The sequence below is a fragment of the Camponotus floridanus genome, unplaced genomic scaffold (assembly GCF_003227725.1).
Source record: "Camponotus floridanus strain SB8 unplaced genomic scaffold, Cflo_v7.5 scaffold8, whole genome shotgun sequence".
Lineage (NCBI taxonomy): Eukaryota > Metazoa > Arthropoda > Insecta > Hymenoptera > Formicidae > Camponotus > Camponotus floridanus.
Window position 1 is genome coordinate 1,376,975 of NW_020229849.1, and position 27,154 is coordinate 1,404,128.

The 27,154-nt window shown below is 34.6% G+C and overlaps 5 protein-coding genes and 1 long non-coding RNA gene across 6 annotated transcripts; 2 read left to right on the plus strand and 4 right to left on the minus strand.

The window, feature by feature from the left end:
• The first annotated feature begins 1,179 nt into the window (after window positions 1–1,179).
• On the plus strand, window positions 1,180–27,099 carry LOC105250807 (pseudouridine-metabolizing bifunctional protein C1861.05). Its single transcript, XM_011257093.3, has 9 exons — window positions 1,180–1,791; window positions 2,701–3,063; window positions 3,169–3,508; window positions 3,598–3,710; window positions 3,895–3,951; window positions 17,735–17,940; window positions 18,012–18,211; window positions 25,866–26,101; window positions 26,176–27,099. The coding sequence occupies exons 1-9, from the start codon at window positions 1,558–1,560 to the stop codon at window positions 26,470–26,472; spliced, it is 2,046 nt and encodes a 681-aa protein (XP_011255395.1). The 5' UTR covers window positions 1,180–1,557; the 3' UTR covers window positions 26,473–27,099.
• LOC112639629 lies at window positions 9,278–10,902 on the plus strand. Its single transcript, XR_003123596.1, has 3 exons — window positions 9,278–9,442; window positions 9,938–10,147; window positions 10,718–10,902. It is a non-coding gene; the product is annotated as an uncharacterized LOC112639629 (long non-coding RNA).
• Window positions 9,416–16,233, minus strand: LOC105250805. Its single transcript, XM_025414219.1, has 5 exons — window positions 15,777–16,233; window positions 15,440–15,676; window positions 11,663–12,691; window positions 10,747–11,191; window positions 9,416–9,737 (listed from the first exon to the last, which is right to left on the minus strand). The coding sequence occupies exons 3-5, from the start codon at window positions 12,350–12,352 to the stop codon at window positions 9,439–9,441; spliced, it is 1,434 nt and encodes a 477-aa protein (XP_025270004.1). The 5' UTR covers window positions 12,353–12,691; window positions 15,440–15,676; window positions 15,777–16,233; the 3' UTR covers window positions 9,416–9,438.
• Window positions 18,419–19,750, minus strand: LOC105250804. The gene is made up of 4 exons (XM_011257086.3): window positions 19,666–19,750; window positions 19,525–19,591; window positions 19,064–19,401; window positions 18,419–18,993 (listed from the first exon to the last, which is right to left on the minus strand). Exons 1-4 carry the CDS (start codon window positions 19,700–19,702, stop codon window positions 18,728–18,730), a joined length of 708 nt encoding a protein of 235 aa, XP_011255388.1. The 5' UTR covers window positions 19,703–19,750; the 3' UTR covers window positions 18,419–18,727.
• On the minus strand, window positions 21,418–22,680 carry LOC105250803. The gene is made up of 2 exons (XM_011257085.3): window positions 22,218–22,680; window positions 21,418–22,001 (listed from the first exon to the last, which is right to left on the minus strand). Exons 1-2 carry the CDS (start codon window positions 22,504–22,506, stop codon window positions 21,613–21,615), a joined length of 678 nt encoding a protein of 225 aa, XP_011255387.1. The 5' UTR covers window positions 22,507–22,680; the 3' UTR covers window positions 21,418–21,612.
• Window positions 24,092–25,542, minus strand: LOC105250802. Its single transcript, XM_011257084.3, has 2 exons — window positions 25,267–25,542; window positions 24,092–24,909 (listed from the first exon to the last, which is right to left on the minus strand). The coding sequence occupies exons 1-2, from the start codon at window positions 25,400–25,402 to the stop codon at window positions 24,407–24,409; spliced, it is 639 nt and encodes a 212-aa protein (XP_011255386.1). The 5' UTR covers window positions 25,403–25,542; the 3' UTR covers window positions 24,092–24,406.
• Window positions 27,100–27,154: the final 55 nt, after the last annotated feature.

Consider the following 27,154-nt stretch of genomic DNA (forward strand, 5'->3'; position numbering starts at 1 on the left):
TTTTACTATATATTTTATGGTTTATATAAAAATTATTAGAATTATATAAAATTATATAGAAATTATTTCAAGCATCATAATTCGAAAAGTTCTCAATGAAAAAATACTTTATTATAGTGTTTTGAAAAGCTCTCGAGATAAGCTACAAGTTTTTCTTGGGAAGAGGTTGTCCTGATATCTTATATAATTTAACACACGTAATAAATGATATAGTATAATAAAATTATGTCTAATAATAAGAAGAATAAAAAGAAAAGACAGGGAATTTTTTAATAGAAACAAAATGGTATTAAAATAAAAGTATAAATATAGAAATATAAGTAATATGAAGAAATAAAAGTATATCATATATGTAAGATTTATACCTTATTTTTGAAGAATTGATTCTATTTCTTCGACACTCATTCGAGGTTTTAATTATGATTAAATCTGTATTCTAAATATTTAAACACTACAAATTAAATAATTGCAAATAATCGCGCATGAAAAACGACTGAATTTCTTAACTTGCAATTGCGTTGAGGCGCTGTGATTCAATTTCGAGCATGGACTATGAGAATCAAATATAGGCCGGTATTCATAGTCCGATCTTATATTTGAGATCGTCTTAAGTTCGAGCTTGAAACGCTATGCAGCTATTTCATTGGTTGAATGAGGTCTTCAGTCAACCTCGGACCAGACTTAAGACAATCTTAAATATAAGTTCGGACTATGAATACTGGCCATAGTTGTGAATCAATCGATAAAGTGGATCATATGGCGCTAGTTTAAAACACATAAATCTAGTGTAAATAAATAAATAAATATATATATTAATATATTAATATATTAAATAAATATATAATATAAATAAATAATATAAATAAATATAATAATATAATAATATAAATAAATAAATATAATTAAATTATATATAAATTAAATATATATAAATAATATAATTATATATATATATATATATATATATATAAATAATATAATTATATATATATATATATATATATATATATATATAAATTAAATAATTTAAATAATTTAAATATAATAAATATAATCGAACATTATAAATATCGAAGAGATCAATTGACTGCTCTTATTAATACTACTCATATATTCTGTTCCCGCTGCTTTAATTATTGTGCACAACTTCATGTGTCAAATGTCAACACATCGTGTCGCCATCTAGCTTATACGTCATCTGTGGCTAAATTCGGCTTAGTGGCTCAACTGCTGTCTTGTGGTCGGTGTTGTTATTCAAGAAAATCGATATCGATTCGGGAATGTCGGGATCCTTATTGACTAAAAATGAAAATTTAACGTGATATTATCGAATACAGCCCAATAATGAAATAAGCTATCGTTCTAAGTGTTCTAATATTATTATCAGCACTTGTGCTCTATCGACGATACTGTTTATCTCTAGAAGGTCCAAATAAAAATTATTCAGCTATCGGTTGTTTATCTGTTTATCTCCGGAAAGAGGAAAATCTCTCGGTAAACGACCGACAGGAGTAAATAGTACAAGTAATTTACGTGTCGTTCGCGCATGTCCTCGACATGCATCGTGTTCGTTTGAACAATCTCGCGGCAAAATTATGGAGGAGATCCAACCCGCCGATTCATCGGAGATCGATCAGCCAGGATTCGCTCGTTTACGGATCCGAGATCGTGACAGCCCGGAAAAATGGATTGCCGATCGTGGCCCTGGAATCGACGATCATCACGCATGGCATGCCGTATCCTGATAATTTGAACACCGCGCTAAAAGTCGAGGACGCGGTCAGAAAGCAAGTTCGTACAGCTTTCGAATATTTTTTTTTTTTTTTTCGATCTGATCCAGCCATAAATATCCAAAATATGAAAATTTATTAATATCTATAATTATGTGTCCTTTTTCGTGCATTTGATGTTAGCAGCAAGCATCTTTGTCATTTAAATTAATTCTATACATTTTGTCACGCATTAGAAGTTACTTTTTTTATTTGCCAAAATATACATGATTATGTCATGTTATTTATTACTTCACTTATTCTTTAGGAGATCCTGTCCCAGAATTTTGACTTTTTTGAATTACAATTTTATTTGTTTATTTCATCCAAGAAATATAAAATCCATAATTTTTTAAAAATTTGATGAGAGGTTTGTTTAAGGAATTATCTAATATTAGATTAGAATTATACAAACTGATGCGACTGTGAAAAGTAATCCAAAAATATACATGATTATATCATGTTATTGTGTTATTTATTATTTCACTTATTCTTTATGAGATTCTGTTCCAAAATTTTCACTTTTTTGAATTATAATTTTATTTGATTATTTCATCCAAGAAATATAAAATCCATAATTTTTTAAAAATTTGATGAGAGATTTGTTTATGGAATTATCTAATATTAGATTAGAATTATATAAACTGATGCGACTGTGAAAAGTAATTCAAAAATATATATGATTATATCATGTTATTGTGTTATTTATTACTTTACTTATCTTTTATAAGATCCTTTATAAGATCCCAGAATTTTGAATTACAATTTTATTTGATTATTTCATCCAAGAAATACAAAATATCCATAATTTTTTAAAAATTTAATGAGAGATTTGTTTATGTATTATCTAATATTAGATTACGAGTTACATAAACTGATGCAAAACTGTCAAAAGTAATCCAAGTAACAGTGCTGGCAAATTTTTTTTCAGGGTGCTGTACCTGCAACAATAGGAATCGTAGGTGGAAAGGTGCATGTAGGCTTAAACAACGAACAATTGGAGATCCTATCTAAAGCAGACCCTGCAAAGACCGTGAAGTGTTCACGCAGAGATATCTGTTTCATTGTATCACATGGATTAAATGGTGGTACAACAGTCAGTGCCACAATGTTGATTGCGCATGCAGCAAATATTCCAATAATGGCAACAGGTGGTGTCGGTGGAGTTCATAGAGGAGCTGAGATGACTTACGACATTAGTACAGATTTGACAGAATTTGGACGTACACCGGTAGCAGTTGTCTGTTCTGGTGTTAAATCTATCTTAGACATTGGCAAAACCTTGGAATATTTGGTAGGTATATGAAAATGCGTTTCTTTCTATATAATGCTTATTAATATGTATTCATTTACTTTATTTCCAGAAATTGACATAGAAATGTAGTTTTTATGCTCGTAGGAAACTCAAGGGGTACCAGTGATAAAAATTGGCGAAACGCCAGAATTTCCAGCTTTTTATTGTTCTGAGACATTGGATAAAATAAAAGCACCGTATAAAGTTTCCAATGCTAAGAAAGCAGCTGATATTATGAAGACGCAAAGGACATTGGGCATTAATACAGGGATATTATTTGCAGTATCGATTCCCGAAAAATACACCTTAAAACCTGATATTGTAGATTGTGCTATATCTGAAGCTTTAGAAAAAGCCACTGTCATGCATGTGACGGGCAAGCAAGTTACGCCATTCCTTTTGAATGAACTCAACAAGATTACATGTGGTCAATCCCTTGAAGCAAGTGAGTAAACATAAACTAACAGATTGCAATATGGTAAAATATTATTCTTATACTCATTTAAAATATTTATTTTTTCAATAATTTTGCAGATATAGCTCTTATAGAAAATAACGCCAAAGTCGCGGCTGAGATTGCTTTGAATCTCTGCGAAAAATCTCGGATATCCTGCGTGCAAGGATCGATAATATCGAAGCGAAAACCGGTAAGTTTGGAAAGAAAATAAAATTTTCTAAAGGAAATTTAAAACACCCAATGTTGAAAAATATCTACCAATGTACCTTATCAAGACATATCGTATTCAAGGCTAAACATAGTGTTAAATATAGCATTCCACTATCTCTATTGATAACGTTACTTGAAATATATACTGAAACGTCTTATTTCAGATAGTAATTGGCGGGGCTGTCTTGGATACTATTGTGCAAGTGAAGGAGAAAATAAACGTAAGTCAAAAACGTCACAATCCAAATTATACTAAATAACCAATTTTTCTTATATTCGTATTACATAATATAGTTATAGAACAGTAACAGTATTTATATACAATTACCACCATATTCTTTTTTTTTTTCTTTTTATGTACACTTAATAATATCAAATAATGGGAACTCTCGCGTATTTATATGTAGAATAGAGGGGAGGAATACGGTGTATATTAACAAACGTTTTATAGAATAGCAAACCTATGAGATACGGCCGTTGCAATAATTAGCGGCATATCTCTATGACTTAATTAAATACAGACGCAAGCTTGTTGATATACGATATTATGAGAGATTCACCAAACGTAAACGCGCTATTGAGCTCGATTGTAACACTACATGTAATTATTTAGTGTTTGTCCTTTCTTCACTAACACAGTCTTCTTCACAGATATACTTTGTTTCGCGTCATATTTCGTCATCTTTATACAATATTAAAGTAATCAAAGCTTTTAAATATGCATACTTCCGATATCGCGCTACAGTCACTCTATGAAATGTTTCATTTGTGGCATTACACGCGCAAATAGAAACGGATCGATTCGTCAAAAAGCTGTGTGTGGTTGAGTGACCTTTATACAAACGTATCTTCAAATCGAAACTACATACATGTTTTATTATAATAATGCAGATCTGGAGGAGAACAGCATCATTCAGTATTAAAAAAGATGACACGCAGGATGTTTGTAAATTTTTACTCGTATCTATTTTTAATGAAATTTCCATTAAACTCGTTTCTTATTGATTGATCCATCGATCTAACGTGCAATGCCATAAATGACTAATTATTCGATACCTAGTTTAAGATATAATAAATTGGATCTTAAGCAGGCACTATTCAAAGCTCCCTGTCGCGTTCACTTTTCTTCAATTTGTATATTACATTAGATATCAATCCGTTTTACAAATCACTACGTTCGTTTTTGAACTTTGAAGTCTTTCTTGCAGTGTGGTTGTATAATATGAAGATATATCGCCAGAATAAAATATAACCACCTAAAATTTCTCGCTCTTTTTTTTTCTTTTTTTTTTATAGTAGATGATACATTAACATGAGAACCGAAGCGAATTTAAATATTTCAAAATGTGATATAAGTTTCGTACATTTTTTTTTCAAACGTATCTTTTTATTCGACTAATTAATTAAAAAACGATTAATCTATCTCTTGTATATAACATCTTTATATACATTTAGTGGCAGAGGCTGTGTGTCTGCGAGGTGTAAGCTTTTTGACGTTATTATTAGCTTATTACATTCAACGATAACTCGATGGTCTGATTAAGAAAGAATGATCGGACTTACGCATTGTTGGTAAACTTTGGAAAGGGATCGATGGAATCGACTCTATATCTTATCGCGACAACACGCAATATTTCACATGCTAATAGCGGCCTAATTTTCAGGCAATCTTCGAGATTAATAATTACCCTGTTGTCCAGACTAGTGTAATTATACTTGGAGATGTGTGGAACAGCAGATTTCACGATGCACATAAATCCAACTGCGACAGATAGATGAACATAAAGTGTCCCGTTCAGTAGCATGACAGAGACGCGCATGGCTTCGAACAGTTAACAGATAATGTCTCGGTTTTTCCTTAAGCAGACGATCGACACGTAGTATTATCTATATTATATGTCGATATATATACAACCTATCTACTCTATCTCTTTCTCTCTATGTGTATCTCTTATCATTGCATCCCCATTAAATGTATAACCCTAAGATTCCTTTAAGCCTAACTAGGAAGCCAATTATTTCGAGTTTACCCTATGTCTTTATTGTTTATAAAATGGATCACCATTATTGAGATAAAACAGGCATCCTGATGAAGCGTGTGAAAAAAAAAAATTCGAAGGATGAAAGTGAAATAATATCTGCGCTCTACGTTTACTTTAGCCCAATAATGGCGATTCAATTGCAAGGAACAAATCAGTACAAGCTACTTGCGTGACGCGTATTTTTTAGATGTATATATGTAAAAGCAATTGTTATAGGAATTGTTTAATTGTCGCCTATTATTTATCGGATATTGGAAATATTTCTCTTTCTCTATCTCCCTCTCTCTCTCTCTCTCTCTCTCTCTTGTTTTCTTTTACGCTTTTTGTTCTATTATTAACGAAGGAAGTAAACAAACTTTCTTTGTTTAAGGTTCATCCAAATAGATGTATATTCGTTTTATCGGAGAATAGGGGAGGAGAATCAATTTGGCAGTATCTCACAATATTCTCTCGTAACTATCATAATTATCCTCAAGGATCTAAGAATCATTATAGAGTTTTATGAATATAGTCGTGTGATTCAATAATTCATCAGGCGGCAACGTTCCCGAGAAGCGCAGTTACCTTGTCTAGACAGACATACAGGTTGTGTTATTAAAGAGAAACGTACGCGTAAAAAAAAGTGTAATCCCAAGTTTCTTTTCGAACAACGAAAGCTGTTGACAAGTCTTGAATTGAAAGTTTTTTTAATTGACTAATTTCTCTGTTTTTTGGACATCGATTTTAATTGAATATAATAAAGCCATCACGAATTCGAAAAATATTCAAAAATATCTAGAAAAGCAAGACAGAGATCTTTTAGATACACTGTAAAAAAAGTATGTAAAATTACGCTATTACGCAATTACGCTATTTATAACGGAAATATATAAATTCATGTACATTTACCAAAATTGGTTTTTTTACTCTTTATTGTGTAAATATTCGTTTATATTTGATGAGAAATTACAAATACAAGGTTAAACGTGTAATTTTTGGATTTTATGTAAATGTACAATTTTTTGTAACATTTATATAAAATTTAAAAATTACACTTATAAATTACACCTATAATTACACTAATAAACGAATATTTACACAATAAAGAGTAAAATAACTAATTTTTGTAAAAGTACATGAATTTATATATTTCCGTTATAAATAGCATAATTGTTACACTAATTATGTATGTAATTTTAAATTAAATTTAATATGTGAAATTGTATAAATACATATACAAAATGTATTATTACATAAACATTTCTAGAAATCTACTTCTAACATGTAAATTTATTAGTACAAGATGCTTTCTTATTGATGCTTAGTTATTGATGTTTACCATTTAAGATAATAATTTTATCTATGAAATGTAAATTTACTAATGTATGTAAATATACACCTTTAATAGTTGGTCTCAATATTACCCACTATAATAGTTGTAAATTTACACAAAAATTTTTTACAGTGTATCTTGGCGACGTAGAAAGAGAAAAAGAATAGAAAGAAAGAAAATGTAATTGTATCCTTCTATGAAGATAACGCATTAATATTCTAGATAGGATCAAAATTTATAGGAGATATCCGATTACTAACTCAGAATTTTTAATTCACTCGCAGAGTTGTCATCCCGAAGATAATCGAAATGGAAATCCGGTGCCTCAAGAGCCTCGTATGCCATAATATATAGTTACTCTCTGTGTGATATACTACCAGCATGATTCGTATGACTTAATTTTCGCATGAGAAACAACACGATGAACGATATCCGGCACATTGATGACACGATCGATGATGCCTTACTCGGATGGGAAGCATAAGAAAGTCTTACAACTAAAAATAAATCTACCAAAGTAGTTACACCGACCGCGAGGACGGAAGGACATGCATATATGTATAAGGTATACACTTGCGAAGAGAGTTCAGGGCAGTTGATAAGCAACTCGCGACGTAATGTCGACGCACACAAACATAGCGAAAGCTTATAGGGGAAAAAAAAAGAGTATAAAAGTCAGAAGACTAAAGAAAGTAATTTCTAACGATCATTTAAAATTAATATATACCTACCCTTTATAACTCTCGACATCGACGATGACAAAATTAGCATACGTAAATAGAACTATTTTTCGACTATCCTTTAAGCGGGATGAGTTGCTCGTGAGCCGCACTATTTAAGGAATCATAGGGCAACGACGTTCCGAATCAGCCTTGTTCTTTCCGATGGCATAAAATTGGCATAAAATCGACCGAGTTTCATTTTTACGCGAAAACTTCAAACTCAAACTTCCCTTCGCGAGTTTCCTTACAAAACGGAGATACTCTTATTACTGTATATACGTTTTGATTTGGTCTTTCGTTAATGTGTATATAATTCCACCGTGATATCGATTCGTGAATGCTCTTGGTCTCTCATGTGTTTCAGCGTTCAACGCCAACATCTGTCGTCATAGTCTTTCTTAGTGTTACCATGTTAAGTATACACTATCACACTGAGAAAAATCGTTTGATTGTACCAACAAAACGTGTATGATTGAAGGCATTTTAGTTAAATCAAACAAGAATTTCTAGTTATCATGATAAGACTCGATTTTTTATAACTAAAACGTTTAATAAAATTTCTCGTTAAATCCAAAGTATATTTTTTTTTCTTACGAGCAGTAATGCTAGAAAGAGGACGATAGCTCTCTGATTGTGTGTATTTGTGCTGCATCCTCTTCTTGTGTCACTGTTTATCAGTTTAATTTCTAACAAACTGAATTTAAAATAATTTATTCAATAATTTGGATTGAATTTATCCAATAATCTTGTTGGTTTCAGAATATTAAACAGACTTTTGAGATTAGATGGAAAAAATTTTAGACGACTTGGTGCTGGTGAGTTTAGTATTATTAATCAGAAAATTTGGTAAATTTAACAGGAAGAAATTAATCAAATTCATCTGATAATTCCTACAAGAATTCTGGTTCGTCCATTTTCCAACAGACATACTGGTTAAAACTACTAGAATTCTAATTAATGCAACCAGATTTTTTCTCAGTGCACTGTTTATCAGTTTAATTTCTAACAAATTGAATTTAAAATAATTTATTCAATAATCTGAATTTAATTTATCCAATAATCTGAATTTAATTTATCCAATAATCTTGTTGGTTTTAGAATATTAAACAGACTTTTGAGATTAGATGGAACAAAGTTTAGACGACTTGGTGCTGGTGAGTTTAATATTATTAACCAGAAAATTTGATAAATTTAACAGGAAGAAATTAATCAGATTCATCTGATAATTCCTGCAAGAATTCTGGTTCGTCCATTTTCCAACAGACATACTGGTTGAATCTACCAGAATTCTAATTAATGCAATCAAATTTTTTTCTCAGTGCACGAATCGGCAGACTTGAAGGTAAAAGGGGACACGCTATAAGAGACAAGTTATGCAGTGGGTTGTCAAACCCTTTCACTCTTGCCGATTTCATCGACACGATCAACGATGACGACAGCGTTTCCTCCACCGTCTGTTGGATTCGCGCCAGCCAGTAGCTCGCTGTGTACTTTACCTTTTCGAAAGAAACTAAAACGCCTGAGAGAGTATGTGTATACGTTGTCGTTCTATTTGTATAGCGGTATGTCGGCATGCCGCCGATTGCTCCTGTACAGGAAACGATTCGAGGTGTTTCGCCACCATCTCCATAGTCAGGTACGCTTACTCTGACTATTCGTTACCGTTACGCCTGTGCCCGGACTGGCCCCGTTCGATAACAGCAATCTGCGATTAAACTCACGCATTTCGTAATTGTTGTTGCCGTTGCTTTTCTCACGACCGGCTGTGCAATTGTTGTGATTGTTGGCCGAAGTAGGTGTCGATTCTTCGAGTATTAGCGCGCAATGGCTATTGGTGTCACTGTCAGCGCCGCCGTCTTGCAGATTGTTCGCCAACAATGGATGCCGGCCGGTATTGCACTCGTCCGATTGCAGCAATAGGGACGCATTGCCTAGAAACGAGACGATGTTTATTTCCCAAATTAGAGAAATAGACTGCGTAGTCTGTAGTATCTTTCATTCATGTCTTTTTCTTTTTCTCTTCTTCTTTCGTTAGATATATATGCTTGGCACGAAAAGCTACTGTCTCTGCCAAGTACACACTTATACTGATTAAGATTGTCATTAATTTTCTGCCTCTGTTCTGTTATAGATAACAGTGGCTACTAGGATATCTAAGTATTCGAAGCGGATTTTTTAATCTATACATATCCGAGCAGACATCTATTAGTGGAATGTCATCGGATAAGAACTCTATTTCAATAACTTGGCTAATAGCTAAGAACTAGAATCTAGATAATGAACTTTTGGCATCTGAATCGTTGATGTCAGGCGACTCTGTGATCCTATAGGATTTTTACAGGTGAGAATTACGTTAAGGATGTTTTGTATGTACAATTCCAGCAAAAAGTAGCTGAAAATCAATATTGGCAAATATATCCACTTTTGGTGCATTTTGAGTAAGAAATTGTGTGGAATATTGCAATTTGATCTTAGCTACAGTGCAGAGATATATTTTTTAATATTTATTGCGTTTTTACTGAAATATTCTGAATTTTGTTAATCAAAATGATTAACTTTTGGCAGAGCATTTCGTCTTGTGACAGATATATGGCTAACTTGATTGAATTATATTTAATATCTTTTTAATCAGTTAGTACTTGTATAATAATATTTGACCAAATATTTCCTCTGCATCTAAACTTTTGCAAATTTTAAACAAATTCTGAGTATTATTTCCATGCTTTTGTCATTTGAATCGACATGGTTATACGTTTCCCATAAGAACACATGTTAATTCGGTGAAAATTAAAATCCTTCTAACTTGTGAAAACGCTTTTGTGAATCAATTTAAAAATTGTACTGAAGATTCTAAACATATGTAAGGACATTCTGTACAATTTTCATTAAATTCTCAATATTTTGAAAATAGGTACAAAACATCTTTAAACTGAATCTTACCGGAAGGCGTCATCGCGTTAGGCAGAGTTGTGCGTCTGACGATGCTGCCGTTATTGGCGGTTTCCGGCAGCACTTGGCAGAAGGGCGGTTGCCCGAATGGCGTAGCCGGAGGTGGTGGTTCCCTTAACAAACGTATCTTCTGTATCATCTCCCGTATCTCATAGCGTAATATTCCGAGGAAGCAGAGCTTAGCAAAGGCGATCACGCAAAAACCCAGGACGAACAGCAGATCCGCTGTTTTTCTGAGCCAACGTACGAGCGTTTCCTCGCAGCCGCGTCCGTGCGGATTCTGGCAGAGATCACTCGCGTTCACACTCGGCCCGCAACAAGTTTGTGGCCAGCGGTTGTTTGGGAAGTCTTTAGGCCCGGTTACCCCGCAGCACGCAAATTCTCGCTGAAGTCGGTCCCACTGGTCGCTGAATCGTGTTTCCTTCCCGTAGTCTACCTGCAAATACCAACGAGAGTCATCATATTCAAGCACGAACCCATTAATCGATCGGAGGCGAGGACTTGAGGCCCACAAATTATCTCTCGTATTAAGAAGCGAAAAATTCTTATAATAAATATATTAATATAAATTTTTTTCTCGCAATCATTATTTTCTCGCTCGATTAAATATAAAATTGAAAGCTTCCAAGTTATCTACTATTATTAATAAATGAATAATATACAAATCAATTAATTATAATTGAATTTATATTTATGTTTCCACAAGAAAAGTGGACTTAATTATATAATTTACAATCATCATCCTTCACGAATCTCTCTTATCAAATACAAATGTATGGAAAAGTTGTATGTGATAAAAACATTGGAATATTCAATAGTCTAGACAAAAATGTTGAATTTTTCGTTTCTAATAAATCCAATATTCTTACAACGAGAGCCAGGATAGAATCTGAGAAGATGTTCGCACCTGTAAACGTAGCTTGAGCGTGGGCCTGAGCTCGGTGCGCATCTTCTCGAAGCGGAATATCCAGGCGACGCCAACCACAGCGTCGCCGAACAGCAGTACCAGCAACAGTATCCAGTAGAAATGAAGCAGCCGGGCGCTGAGTCGCCTGGCGGCGATGCAGCCGAGCAGTTGCACCAGGCCTAATTGTGCCGCCAATGCCAAATAACCGTAAAGCGCGGTGGGGTCGTAGACGCGAGGTACACCCGGCACCACGTGGCGACGTGGATCGCCGGTGAATAAGAGGGTCTGCGACACCGCGGCGGCGAAGCCGACCGCGCTACCGAGCAACACCAGGTTACAGGCGTAGATCCAGAGACGGTAATATCGCATCGCGACGTCCTGACCACCGCCGGCGAGTCGTTGGGACGTCACCGACGACGGCGCCTCGTCGGCGACGCAATCGTGGCTACTGCTCCTCCGGGCGCCCCTCTTGAAGACGTTATTATTGTTGATGTTATTATTGTTATTATTGTTATTGTTATTGTTGTTATTTGTAGTAGTCGTGGTGTTGGTGTCGGTCGAGTGGCGATGCTCCTCACGATCGTCCAACAGAAAGAGAAAGGGCGGCTTCGCGCTGCAGTCCTTCGTCGCTGTCTTTTGGCTGTGCGTCGACTGCGGGGTGACTGAACGTTGCAGCAGCATCACCGTCATACTATCGTGCCACCCTGGTGTGCGTGTCCTCGTCGTAAGGATTGATACCCCCGCGAATGTGGAGGGTCGAGTGGGAGAGACGGGCCAGCGCGTTGCACCGTAAGTGGTGGCCGCCGCCGCGGTACTTACGACGTTAGGAAGAAGAGGAGGAGGTGGAGGAGGAGGCCGATCCTCTACTTGAAATCGGCGCGAATCACGCGATGCACGTCGTACTGCATCGCCGCACCGGAAGGTCGTTCCTGGTAGCACTCATGGTTCCCCTCGTGTCACGCGCACTTGAAATTATCGTGCACGTTGAGCACCGTCTTGGACGTCTTCCGGTAACCGTGGATGTTCTTCCTGCGGATATACAGAACATATAAGAAACATGTGAGAGAAGTGGAGATTTTTTCGAATAAGTATTGTCAGGTCTATCTCTATATCATTCGATAATCGAATGATTGTACAATTTTTAAATGTTTGATTTTTGATCCTAGATCCTCTGGATGCAGAGGACAGACTTCCCCCTCCCTTCGCTTAAGAAGGAATTCAACGTTCAACGTGCGTGCATTCGAGTCGAAGCCAGAAGTGGGAGAAAGCTAGCGTGTACCTCAGCGGATTGTATTTCTTTCTGACAGTTGTAGCGTGCGATAGGCGATTCTATTTATCGATTTTCCGCCACCTAGCTCTATGTAGCTTCTTCGAGGAGAGACAGAGATAAATCGTGCGAGATAGAGAGAGGATATACGCCTGAGTGAGTGTATGAAGAATCGAGAAAGATATATTCGATAGTTGCGAAGAAAGATATACAATAATAGACGAAAATACTTCGAGAGAAGCACAATTTGCCACGACAAGACGAAAATATACAAAAGACAATGAAAATATACGAAATAGAAAGCAAAGGAGACTACTGTTTTCAAACATGTAAATTTAGGAAATAAGATTTTAGAAACGATCTCGATGTAAAGATGTTCTTGCCTCGAGATCTCTTCATCAGAATCGTACCACAACGATAGAAGAACTCTATTTTGCCAAAGCGATGCGCCAAAGCGTGCTCTCGTTTCCACACTGAGAAAAAAATCTGGTTGCATTAATTAGAATTCTGGTAGATTCAACCAGTATGTCTGTTGGAAAATGGACGAACCAGAATTCTTGTAGGAATTACCAAATGAATCTGATTAATTTCTTCCTGTTAAATTTACCAAATTTTCTGATTAATAATATTAAACTCATCAGCATCAAGTCGTCTAAAATTTTTTCCATCTAATCACAAAAATCTGTTTAATATTCTAAATTCCAACAAGATTATTGAATAAATTCAATCCAGATTATTGAATAAATTATTTTAAATTCAGTTTGTTAGAAATTAAACTGATAAACAGTGCACTGAGAAAAAATCTGGTGGCATTAATTAGAATTCTGATAGTTTTAACCAGTATGTCTGTTGGAAAATGGACGAACCAGAATTCTTGTAGGAATTATCAGATGAATCTGATTAATTTCTTCCTGTTAAATTTACCAAATTTTTTGATTAATAATACTAAACTCGCCGGCACCAAGTCGTCTAAAATTTTTTCCATCTAATCACAAAAATCTGTTTAATATTCTGAATTCCAACAAGATTATTGGATAAATTCAATCCAGATTATTGAATAAATTATTTTAAATTCAGTTTGTTAGAAATTAAACTGATAAACAATGATGCAAGAAGAAAATGCAGCTCAAACACACACAATCAGAGAGCTAGCGTCTTCTTTCTGGCACTACTGCTCGTAAGAGAAAAAAAATATACTTTGTATTTAACGTTAATACTAGTTCTTTATATACATTTAATGCAAATATTGAATACGAGTTAAGTTAAGAGTGACAAGCAAAGAAATTAATGTAACAAGAAATTTTATAGATCCAACCAGAAAATTTATTAAACGTTATTAAACGTTTCTAGTTATAAGAAATCGAGTCTTATCATAACTAGAAATTCTTGTTTGATTTAACCAAAATGCCTTCAATCATATACGTCTTGTTGGTACAATCAAACGATTTTTCTCAGTGCATGCATCGGCACTCGCGTTGCATGCAGGCCGCTACCACGAGTATATGCTAGTGACGCATTGTAATGAAAACACGGAAGAGCGAGAGAGCGGTAAGGGCCCATCGATCGTTCAAACCCTGCGCGCGCTCTACACCGCTACACGACTACGAACGAGGAACATATATGTATATATACATATATATATAAAAAAACGAGAGACCAAGAGAATGAGAGAGAGAGCAAGAGAGAGAGAGAGAGATCGAGAGCGCATTACCTTCTTTCGTTAATCGAAGAAACGATCCCAGTGTCAGACAAACAGTCAACGTCCTGGCCGGCGTCCAATACTGCTTATTTTACATAATTTTGCGGAGGAAAAAAAAAAGGAGAAGAGTCACGCGCAGATCGATGTCGCACGCGGCATCGCGTGCAATCCTTTCTCGATGCCGGATGCCGGAGCGAGGCCTGAACGAACCTACCGCACCGCCTTCTACAGATATGGGTGGTGGACGGACGGACGGAGTGTGATAAAAAAAGATTATCCGATAGCCTTTAATTAGATATCGATACGAGGGACATATTCCCGAAGAAGAGGAGGCGCGAAAAGAGAGAAAAAGGACGACGAGAAGAAACGCACGCGCGCACACAAACACACATACACATGTATAAGATAAGGGGGTAGGTGGAGGGCGAGGAACGAGAGAGGGCTAGAAGGTGGTAATGGACGTAGGGAGGGAATGTGACGTTATGCAATCTTCCTCCCGACCTTCCCGAAGGAATTTATCGTAGCTAGCAAACGCTCTGTCCTATTTTCGCCGCGTCCATCGGCTACGCCGTCACTCGGATTCGTCCTTCAGCCTTGCTAATCGCATAATCGAACCGCTGGATGCGCGCATCCCTGAACGCGAGCATACTTTGGATCACTCTCCTCGAGAGATGCACTCCCGGTGCCTCAAGCTTTCAACGCAGAGCTGAAACAATCGCGATCTCTTCATCAGAAGTTCAACTTGCGATGACACAACGAGGGAAGACTGAACGAATGTTAACCCTCCCGGTCTATTCGATCCCTTAGATACCTCTGCATAAGATTCCTCGAGGCGAAACACGCACGATGTTGAAGAGGAGAGCCTCTCCGAGAGTAGCTCAGTGTCTTTCTGATCTTCTAGGCAGAGATTTCTGCCTGGAAAAAAAATCCGTTCTTCAGAGGAGATTCCTGCTATCAGAGAGGAAGTCCTTTTCTTCACGAAGAAGTCTTTCCATCCGAGAACTCGTCAATTTGACTTCACCTACGTGTACTCACTCGGCATAAAACACTGGAAAAAAATCCAAATCTTAAATCCTCGCGTCTCATCCGACCTCGGACTGCTCGTTTTACGACGCAGCTTCGCACATCGATGATCGGCACCTACGTACACGCAAATCGCTGCGTAGGCGAATCGTTACAACCGGGTGTCGTCAGTCGGGCCGACCGTACAGCGGTCGGGGCGTACACGAGGAACGTAATCGTCGTCGTCGTCGTCTTCGTTTTCGTGTAGCCCGTAGCCCTGCTTCCACGGGCATCGCCGCGAGAGTCCTCGGCAACGTCGTCCACGTCGTTCATGCCAGTCACCCTCTTTTCCTCGTCATGCGTCGCCTGGTACACCCTTCACCAGCAGCTCGACGACGTCTTCCTGGACGGTGTCTTCGTCTTTGATCTCTTCGCCGGCGTTGATGGGGTCCCCTTTGTTCCGATCACCTCCTGATCGCAGTCGACACTTGACAAGGCCGCCGCCAGCCGTAGCGCATGTCGCTCGTGGAGCTTCGTAGATGCGCTGACACTCACTGCCACGAATCACGCAGAGTCGAGAGCTTGAGCGTCGCGACGCCGCGGCTACGATGCCTCGACGCTTCTCGTCCGGCGCATGAGACAATATTATGCGTTACAGGAGGACGCACGCGACTCTTCTCTCCCTCTCTTTCTGTATCTATCTATCTATTTATCTATCTACTTATCTATCTACCTACCTATCTAGCCACCTACCTAGCTACTTAGCTAGCTATCTATATCGTATGGTCTCTCCATCTTCTCCTATCTATCTGGTCAACGCGGCGCCGAGGATATGCGAACCGGAAGATTGTCGAGGACAGCGCCCGAGATAGGCAACCGGAGAGGCGACGAATGATGGCACGAGACTCGGGAAGGCGCCGTCGCTTGAGAAGTGGATTGATGGAGGGAAGACACGAAGGGAGAGTCCGCAAGGGCGGATGATGAATCGCCTAGAACAAGTGAGTTGCACTTTGGTTCTTTCTCAATGCGCGAAGTAAATTCTTATTCTATGTTATTATTTTGTTTATTTTGTAGGAGTCAATGAAACCCGCTTATTCGTAGAATGGAAATGGGATCATCTGTGAGGAATATAGCATGTTTGATCGATGAGACTTGTTCGCGAGGGGTGCGCACATCTTCAACTACAGCGTTGAATATAGAAATAGAGTTGAGGTAGAAGAGGTGGAGAGATACAAATGTCTGGCTGTATATTACTACCGGACGTGATAGAACTGCGAAAAGAACAGAGAGAGAGAGAGAGGGGGGGAGAAAATACATATGCATCAGTTATAGACTGTAGAGGAACGGGGTGAAGAGAGCGGAAAAGCAAACATAGTTTAGCTACCACAGAGAGGGTTCTTGTATTGTTTGATTCAAGTACCTGCTCTCAATCACGTACCGAAATGAATCTCCGATATGTAATTAAATTATTACAAATCAGAAAAGTGCTAGCGCATCAAAGCATTTTTTGTTTTCAGCTGTTTTTTTTTTTCAAAAAAAAAAAAGAGAGATGCTCTCTTCAAAAATAATATTGTTTTGCTACACAGAGAAAAATATCATTCTACTGTCAAGAAAAACGATTACTCAGTTTATTTTTCTTTTCTTAAGTAATAATTTTCTTCAACAAAGAATATATTCTTGATGATAGTCTTAAAATATACTCATCACAAGTATTGGAAAATCTCATTATCATACTCGAAAAAAGAATTTATTTTCTCTTCAAGAATATTGTAAAGTTGTATCAAAGAAAAATCAAACTTACTTTATGTGGTAAACAAACCAAATTTTTCTTTTAATTTAATATTCTTGACTAAAATATACTGCAGTTACTAAAATTCAAAATATATTTAATTAAATTTAATGCTTGTGATGAACTTATGATATATTTGCGGATATACAAACTTATGATATACTTAAAATAAATAATATTTACTTGAATACAGTGTACATTTTTCTCTGTGTATTTTCATCATTTCTTCTACAAAAATATAACTCCAGGGAAAATTAATTTCTAGTCGAGTCTATGTTAATTCTAAAAGATCTTGAAGAGATTGATTGCTTTCAGTACGATGGCAGAACATATGTCGGACAAAACAGACGTAGTTGCGGCGGAGTTGCTCGAAATGTTGCCGATGCCCTAATCAAGCTTGGTTTGGAGAACACGCAATTGATATCCGTCGTTGGCAATGACGAGTATGGAAAGGTCATTCTTGAAAGTTTAGGAACTGGTGGAAAAATTGTGAAACAAATGTCAGACGTGAACACCGCCAGGTATGAATTTATAATCTTGCTACTCGTTTGATGGGCAATAAGAATTGTCTAACAGGTTCATTATGTTACAGATTCACAGTGATAGTGGACGTCAACGGTGAATGTCAATTCTGTATCAGCGAAGTGGAATCCTTTACCGCGATCACCCCGAAGTTGATAAAAGAATATCAGTCGTACCTCGAAGAAGCTAGTCTTATCGTTCTCGATGGAAATCCCGGATTGGATACCCTCCGTTGCGTGCTCGACATCGCCTCGCAAGCAAACGTTCCAGGTGAGTGAAAATTTCTGTATAATAATTTACCTCTGTTCTACGAAGACGAATATTTTCTTTATTTAGTATCTTACATATCTATAAGAGTATTATACATAATTCCAACTTGTTTGTACAGAAGTATTATTTATATAAAATATATATATATATATATATATATATATATATGTGTATATAAAAAGATAATAAAAATTAAAAAGATAAAAAGATAAAAAAATTTATCTGATATGCGAGTATAACAATGGACGGATATTACTCGCACAAGAGCGAATTAGTTTGAAAAAACGCAATTAGTATGAAAAGAATGAGAATCCCATCACGTATTTTTTACCGAATTTTTAAAGTCTATCTAAAAATATTGGGTAAAAATATAATTGGCTGGATTGAAGTTACACTTAAATATATAAAAGTTTTTTTAAGAAACACATCTTGTGCTCTTGTTCAATTGTTAACAGCAATAAAAATTTTGTGCAAAAGCTCTCTATCAAATATTATATATATATATCTGCTTTAATATTATATATATCCACTCCGTGGTGGCAGTCCATGATGAGATTGAGGATTTGGATGCATCTGCATTACCAAATTGCGAGATTCTTTACGTAATTTATAACCAGCTTGCGCATCTAGGTAGAAAAAGAACGCAGCAAATCCATGGAACATGAATGATATGACTGCGAAAGCATACGACCACGATAAATGATTGAAATTTGGATACATTAACCAATCTCGACGCCAACATTGCCCACCGAATATGGATACTGCTAAAAAGAGGAGCACGCCTGCAACGAGAAAACGCTCAAATTAAAATCTGATCCTTTTCTTCTAACTTTAATGTTAGAGCACACTTACTGGCAACTGCATCGCACATGAATACGACAGACGAGAGAATCCATTCATAATGCAGGACAAATCTCAATGGCCATCGTACCCAGATCAGGCTTATCACAAAGAAAGCAAAGAGAGAAAGTAATAAAGCCAGTGTAACAAATGCTTGTACAATCATGAGCCACCCTGGCAGCAGCCATTCCCTTATGACGTAATATTCTTGTGAAAAGATATGATGACATCCGTCGAATTGCTTGTCAAATTGGTAGTAAGGATAACGAAATTGTTCGAAGCAATACTCCCAGAGTCCCATGTGTTTAAAATTGCTGAACGTCTCCTCGTATGACTCTATCCAATATGGGCTGGAAATTATTGGAAAAATGAATAACACTGCTTTGCAGTCTTACATGCACGTCAAGAAATAATTATATCAAGCTGAGAGATAGCAAAATTGTTGCTTAATTTTAGAAAGATAGTATATTTACCTTATAAAAGCCATCATTAAAAGAAATAATGATACAAAGGTGATGCTTCCGCCGAAAACAACGGCGTCTATTAACGAAAACAAAAGCAATTAGAATATTCGAAATGATGCTTCAACAATCTATGCTTGATCAATTACTTACTGGAAGCCCTGTGATATTCCTGTTTATCCACTGACATAGTGAACTCTCGGCTCTTGGCTCGCGAGCCTACTTTGACGTAAAGTCGATCGACTCAAATTATTTGGTCATTGAAAATTATTGTTTTCGTTTCGGTGCTTCTCTTTCATGTAGAAACTTGCCACACCTTGCATTGCAGCATTGCTGCCAACCTTATTAGACTACGATTTTATTGTACTTTACCAACAGATGATAGAAGGATATAATATATGAAGGCTTTAGAAGGATATAATATATCCCTCTAAAATTATATGTATGTGTAGATTATTAATTATATATTTGTTATAGAATTTTATATACATTATAAATTTTAATAATAATAATTATTATTATTATTATTATTAAATAATAATAATAATAAATAATAATAATAATTATTATTATTATTAATTATTAATTTTATATAGAATTTTATATACACAATTATATATGTACAAATTTGCAGCCTCACATCAAGAAATATAATTTAATTTAAGATATACAGATTAAAGTAAAAGTAATACAGGATATGTATAAAATAAAACATTTGAGATGATATATTCAGATGATATAATCCAAACAGATGGTAAAATATAGATAGTACATTGCTCCAAAATTATATGTGTGAATTATTAATTATATATTTAATAAACATATAATTTATTAATTATAATTATTAATTTATTCATTATTTAAAAAATATATAATTATTAATTATATATTTTTTTATATAGAATTTTATATATACAATTATGTATACAAATTTGCAACTTCGCATCAAGAAATATAATTTAATTGAATTTAAGATTTACAGATGAAAGTGAAAGTGATACAGAATATGTATAAAATAAAACATTTGAGATGATATATTGAGATGATATAATCTAAACAAATGTAAAATATAATACATCGCTTCAAAATTATATGTGAATTATTAATTATATATTTAATAACTATATAATTTATTAATTATAATTATTAATTTATTAATTATTTAAAAAATATATAATTATTAATATTTTTTTTTATATAGAATTTTATATATACAATTATATATACAAATTTGCAGCCTCACATCAAGATATAATTTAATTGAATTTAAGATTTACAGATGAAAGTGAAAGTGATACAGGATATGTATAAAATAAAACATTTTGAATTAAAAATTTTATTTGACAAAGGACGGAATATAAAATTTATTTGAATATCTCTGATTGATTTCGTTATTAAAACAGTCTAAATTTCATCAGATATTTTCGCGTTAGAGAATGTAAGTCTATATGTGCGATAATCTTACATTTTGTGCGTAAAGTTTAATGATGATATACATACATATAGAAACAATATATAGAATGCTTTATAAATGGAAAAAATTTAGTGATAAAAGTGACTGTGCAATACTTACTAGAATGGATAAACAATTTTTAAAGTGTAATAAAATGTAATAAAAAATTTAAAATGTAATAAAACGTAATAAATTTATAGAATGTAATTTTTAAATTATAATCTGTGATTGATTACATTTTAAATAATTGTATTTTATTTAAAAAAATTATCATTTGGAATAAAAAAAATGTATAAAAATTTTGTTTACATTACTCAGTTTTAAAAAGTTTCTTCCGCTATATTTTGAAACATGAATTATATAAAACATCCTATATATTTACAATATATAATGGTAACACTATTATACAATACTATCATTCTACATATAAAGAGATATATAAAATATACAAAAATATTAAACTTATGTATCTCATTCTAAACTTAAAATTAAATTAAGATATGAATTTGCTTTTGTACATTCTACAAAAAGAGATTCATCTATGATAGTTTTGAACATTGTGGACGGAATGATAAAGTTTTAGTAATAGAGTTTTAGTATATGCAATTCTTATGAACACATTATCGAACAATCGTCATGTCGTTCATTTAAGTGCGAGACTCGAGTTGAAACCGTGTTTGAGATTCTTTCAGGTAATCTCGTTTTTTTCGTTGTACACTTGCCTCTACCAGGAATAAGCCACTCGCTACTAATGTCAGTACGCTACCTGCGACACCTAGACCAAAGGACCATCCTAAATAATTATTAGCGTGTCCAGGCATCCAGCCATCTGCGTTACCAAGGCAGGCAAATATGATGACCGCTATGCCACCGCTGATACCACTGGCTAGTAGCAAAAAACCAATAGTAGTTATCAGCTCAATATATTTCTTTCGTTCTGGATCGCAGCACAGTGTGAAGAGTAATATCAGGAAGAATGATATTAGACCCAGCAGAAAGCATATCGTAAAGAAGACTTGAGTGGCTATCATAAACGCTGTAACAAAAAAATTCTTATATCATCAACATGTTCCAATTCAGTGACAGCTCGATATGCAGCAAATTGCTCAAGACAAATTATGCACATTATTAACAGGTGGTTATTGATTGTGAATTTGATTGTGAAATATTTTTTAGACGTTTCTCCCCGAAGAAAATTAAAAGTATACATTGCAATTAAAAGAAATGACATGGTGTCTTTGGAAGCACTTACGAGGCAACAGGAAGCCACGAATGTCGGAGTAGCCAGCGGTAAACGGGTCGTAGACCCATCTGCAGCCAACGAAGAATCGTCGGGGCGCGTCAGACTCTTGAGGATTCGGCAACGACCTGAAGCAGTGCATCCAGAGACCGAGTCGATCGAGCTGCGCTCCAATGATCCGGGGATCACTGACCAACCACGCGGGCGTGCCGAACGCAACGCACACGCTCACGAACGCCACCAGGAACACGCCGACGCCGACGTTGCCGGACAGGCTTCTCTTCTTCATGTCGTCGTTCATACGTATTCCCGTCACTTGGGGAGTCGCCAATCTCAAATGGAACGCCCGATCACTGGACGCGCAATGAAGACTGTAGCCTTCTCATGAAACGCTATCCCACGGCACTAATAAACCACACCCAGGCAGCTTGTGTTATTGGCGGAGCGAGCAGTCGAACCTAGCTGAACCTGAAAGATCTCACCTCGAGCCACGCGCTAATATCCCACGAGTTGAGAGCGTAAACGTAAAGAATCGTACGTGTGTGTACGCGTATGCAGGATCGTCTGCGACAGGTGACAATGGAAAAAGAGACAATTCTCACTCTGTCCCCGCCACTAGACAGATGAAGCTTCCTTGGTGGTACAATGAGCCGTAGAATGGGAAGAGAAAGCGTTCATTCTTGAGGAATGCATAAACAAGTTCTTGAGCGGCGATTCTTTTGAAAATTCATGATGTAACAACTTGTACGTCGGCCTTATACGCTCCTGGTCTATCAAGGTGCATGTGTCACATCTATGTGTCACATCTTATTTACATGTTTCTCTATAATCCTTAGTCGCATTCCAACCTTGGTCCTGTAGGACGTAAGCGAACCGCGAATAGATGCGTTTCTCAATCTAATATTTAATATTATAATATATATTTATGATATATAATATATATATATATATATATATATGTGTGTGTGTGTATGTGTGTGTGTAATATGTTTATTATATTTATTATATATATTATATATAATATAATTATATATAATTTATATATTTGTTATATATATTTATTATATATAATATATTATATTTAATATATTATATATAATATATTTATATTTATATTATTTAATATATAATAAATATTTAATATATAATATATTTATATTTATAATATTTAATATATATTTATAATATATATTAGATTGAGAAAGTATTAAATATTATAAATATATTATAAATATATATTTATAAATTATTATAAATATATTATATAATATATATTTATTAAGATTTAATATTTTCTCAATCTAAATCATTGCAGGAGAGGCGCGATTATTTTTCTTCTAGACCTGTTCCCTTTAACTGAACGCTTGTCAAGTTTTTTTTTGTCTCATTTTTCGCACATATAATATTCATTCATTGTCGGATGAAAAGTACATCCTGTAACTCGCATGAAAATTATTTGCAGTCTCGCACGAATCATCACTTAATGAGATTCCTCGAAGGAACCGGATGCATCATTCATCGTTATAATGAGATTTTCATGCACAATTTATAATGACGCATTCGCGGATTAATCAACTGCGGAAAGTTCAACGCGATCGATTAAAATAGAATTTAAATCAGGCCAACGGCTTCCGGATATATCGTGTGCACGCGAGACCTGTGTCTCATAATTAACAATGAATACGAATTCATGAAAACAAAGTAGGTTACTACATATAGAGGCATACTTAATTGATTTCATTCGCATTCGAGAATTATTACATGCATTCTAAATATCCGAGTAACAAGACGGTTAGGAAAAATTGTTTTATTATTAATTTCTACAAATGTAATATACAAATAAGAGAGATTATTCATAAAACATTATCTATTAAACTTATGTACATACATATATAAAAATTAGTTCCTACAAACATTTTTAGAATGATACAAATATAATGGACGGATTATCTCAGATATGTGCGTTTCACATTTTTACAGATAACATTTCACATATAATCTTAATGTAATAATATCAGAATAGCTCAATATATTCTATGTAATTTAAAATATGCATATATCTTTAACTTCAAAATATGTCATGTTATAAAGTACAGATATAATCTAATGTATAAGTCTTTAAAGTTTTATTTGAATTTATATTTAACATGGCAAAAAAAAATATTATTTGTGTTAAATTAATATTAGTCTGTACATATGTGCTAAATGGTTGTGTGTGTTTTCTGTTCCTCAGTCAATATTCGCTCTTGTTTCTTTTTGTGCCTGCGACCTTCGATTAGGAACAGAATACCAGCTGCTATCAGAGTAACGCTACCCACAACAGCTAATGCAAAAGACCAGCCAATGTCATTGTGCTCCCAATTGGGCATCCAGTCTCGTCCATCGCCTCTGGCGCCAAATATAATCACTGATATAACACCGCATATTCCAGCTAAAGTTAAATTACCACCTGTTGCCCATAGAAGAAGCTGATACTTGTCATGATGACGAGAGCAACAGGTGTACAAAATAGTCAGAAAACTCCCTATCAGCAATAAAGTCAAGCACAGCGTAAAAAAGAACTGCGTAGCAACAAAGAAATCAGGCAAGAGTATATCATGTATGATGTAATATTCCTCCTCAAAGACCCACCAGCAGCCATAGAATCTGGTGTCGTAGAGATGACGTGGATCCTGGAAGCCTTTGAAACACACTTGCCAAAGACCTGCAAAGGCACAATTTCTCAATCTTATTTTTACCAGTTGAATTTTTATTTTTTTTCAAGATTGACATTATGAAATAGAAAATTATTATATAATTTTCTATTTCATAATATTTTATTATATAATTTTCTATTTCATAATGTCAATCTTGAAAAAAATAAAAATTATTATTTATTTTATTATTTAATTTTATAATTTTTTTATATAATAATTATTGGAGCTGGTTTCTTTCCATATAACGAGTATCTAATTTCTTGATGTGAATGTTGATATAAATATAATAATATAAATTATTTTATTTATAGATTTTTATACATATGCATGTACGCACATATTTCAAGTGTTGCATCTAATCTTACCAATCTTGACAAATTGCGGATTATCCAGTTTGCCGTCAGTCTCCAACCAATTGGGTGTGGTAAATGCAATCACCACCAGAACGAATGCCACCGCCGTGCATATAGCGGCGGCTTTACCCGTCCTCGTCTTCCCCATTGCTTACGATTGTCGCTCACTGATACTTAATAGAGAATGAATAAGCGCAAGAAAAAGAAATGTAACTTCTCGCGGTCACCGAATATGCTATTGCCACTCATCCACCTGAGATGCGCATCTCCTTCATGGAAAAGTTAGCTTCTTGCGTGAACGCTAGAGTGCGTTACCTGTCCCACATCGTCCCCCTTCAAATTTTGAATTTTTTTTTCTTATCTTATCTTTTCTTATCTTAAAATTTTATTTTAAAGTAACTTTCTTTCATGTTAATCGAGAAGTAAAAATTAATTAAAATCTTTTTGAATTCTATTTCTCATCGTGGAATCATATTTTTTTTTTGTTAATGTTGAAAAATTTAATGCAAAAACAAAAGAGATTTATAATAAACAATTTTTGATAATTTATAATAAATAATTTGTAATAATTGAACAATTATAATCTTAATAATTTCCCTTTTCTGTTACAGTTTGGTACGAGCCCACAGATATTCAAACTGCGACAAAAATATTTGAAGCTGGCCTAGAATGGAGGAACGTATTACATTTCATTTCACCCAATCGGAACGAATTAAAAGTCATAGGCAAATACTTTAATATTTCTATTCCTGAAAACATGGATCTGACAGCTGTGAAAAATATAGCAGAACAATTGCTCGAATACATTCCAATTGTTATAACTACTTTAGGACCACAAGGAGTACTGGTTTGTTTGATTCTCAATTTATTTTCTGAATTAACCAAATATTTCGCCAAATTTATCAATCATTTATCTTATAGGTGACACGCAAAGGTTTGCAAGATGAGCCCTTTTACGATAAGAATGGAAAATTGATTACAAATTCCTCAATTGCATCTCGATTGTATCCTGCTTTGGATATTCCAGAAAAGTCGAGCGAGATTCTCAGTGTAAGCGGCTGTGGAGATTGCCTTGCAGCTGGAATAATTTCTGGAATTCATAAGAATCTCGATGAAACCAATTGCATTTCTTTGGCTTTAAAAGCTGCTGCACTTTCATTGAAGTCTTTCGACACAGTTCCAAAGACACTCACGATGCTTTCCAACAGTGAATCTTAATTAATAACATCTTAATATAATTATAAACTTTTATCGTAATGAAGGATTTCGAGTTTTAATATTTTTAATATTTTCGAGTTTTAATATTTTTATACTCGCTATAATTATTACACAAGTACTATTTTTCTGCTACTATAATAAGTTCCTGTTTTCCATTGATTAAATGCGTAAACTTAAACAAGATTATTTGTAAAATCAATATGGATATTTTTCATTGATTAATCAAGGTGACTAATAATTTATTTTTAAAATGAAAAAAAAAAAGAATTGGAATCAATTACAACTGTAAGCTAAATACAGATACATATAAAGCTGAAATAATTTCTGAAATTCATAAGAAACCAATTGCATCTCTCTGGCTTTAAAAGCTGCTGCACTTTCACTGAGATCTTTTGACACAATTCCAAGGACACATGATGCTTTTCAACAGTGAATCTTAATCAATAACATCTTTACATAATTATACTTTTATTGTAATTAAGCATTTCGAGTTTTAATATTTTTATACTCTCTAATTATCACACAAGTAGTTTTTTTTCTACTATTATAATAAGTTCCTGTTTTCCATTGATTAGATGCGTAAACTTAAACAAGATTATTTGTAAAATCAATATGGATATTTTTCATTGATTAATCAAGATGACTAATAATTTATTTTTAAAATAAAAAAAAACAATCCGAA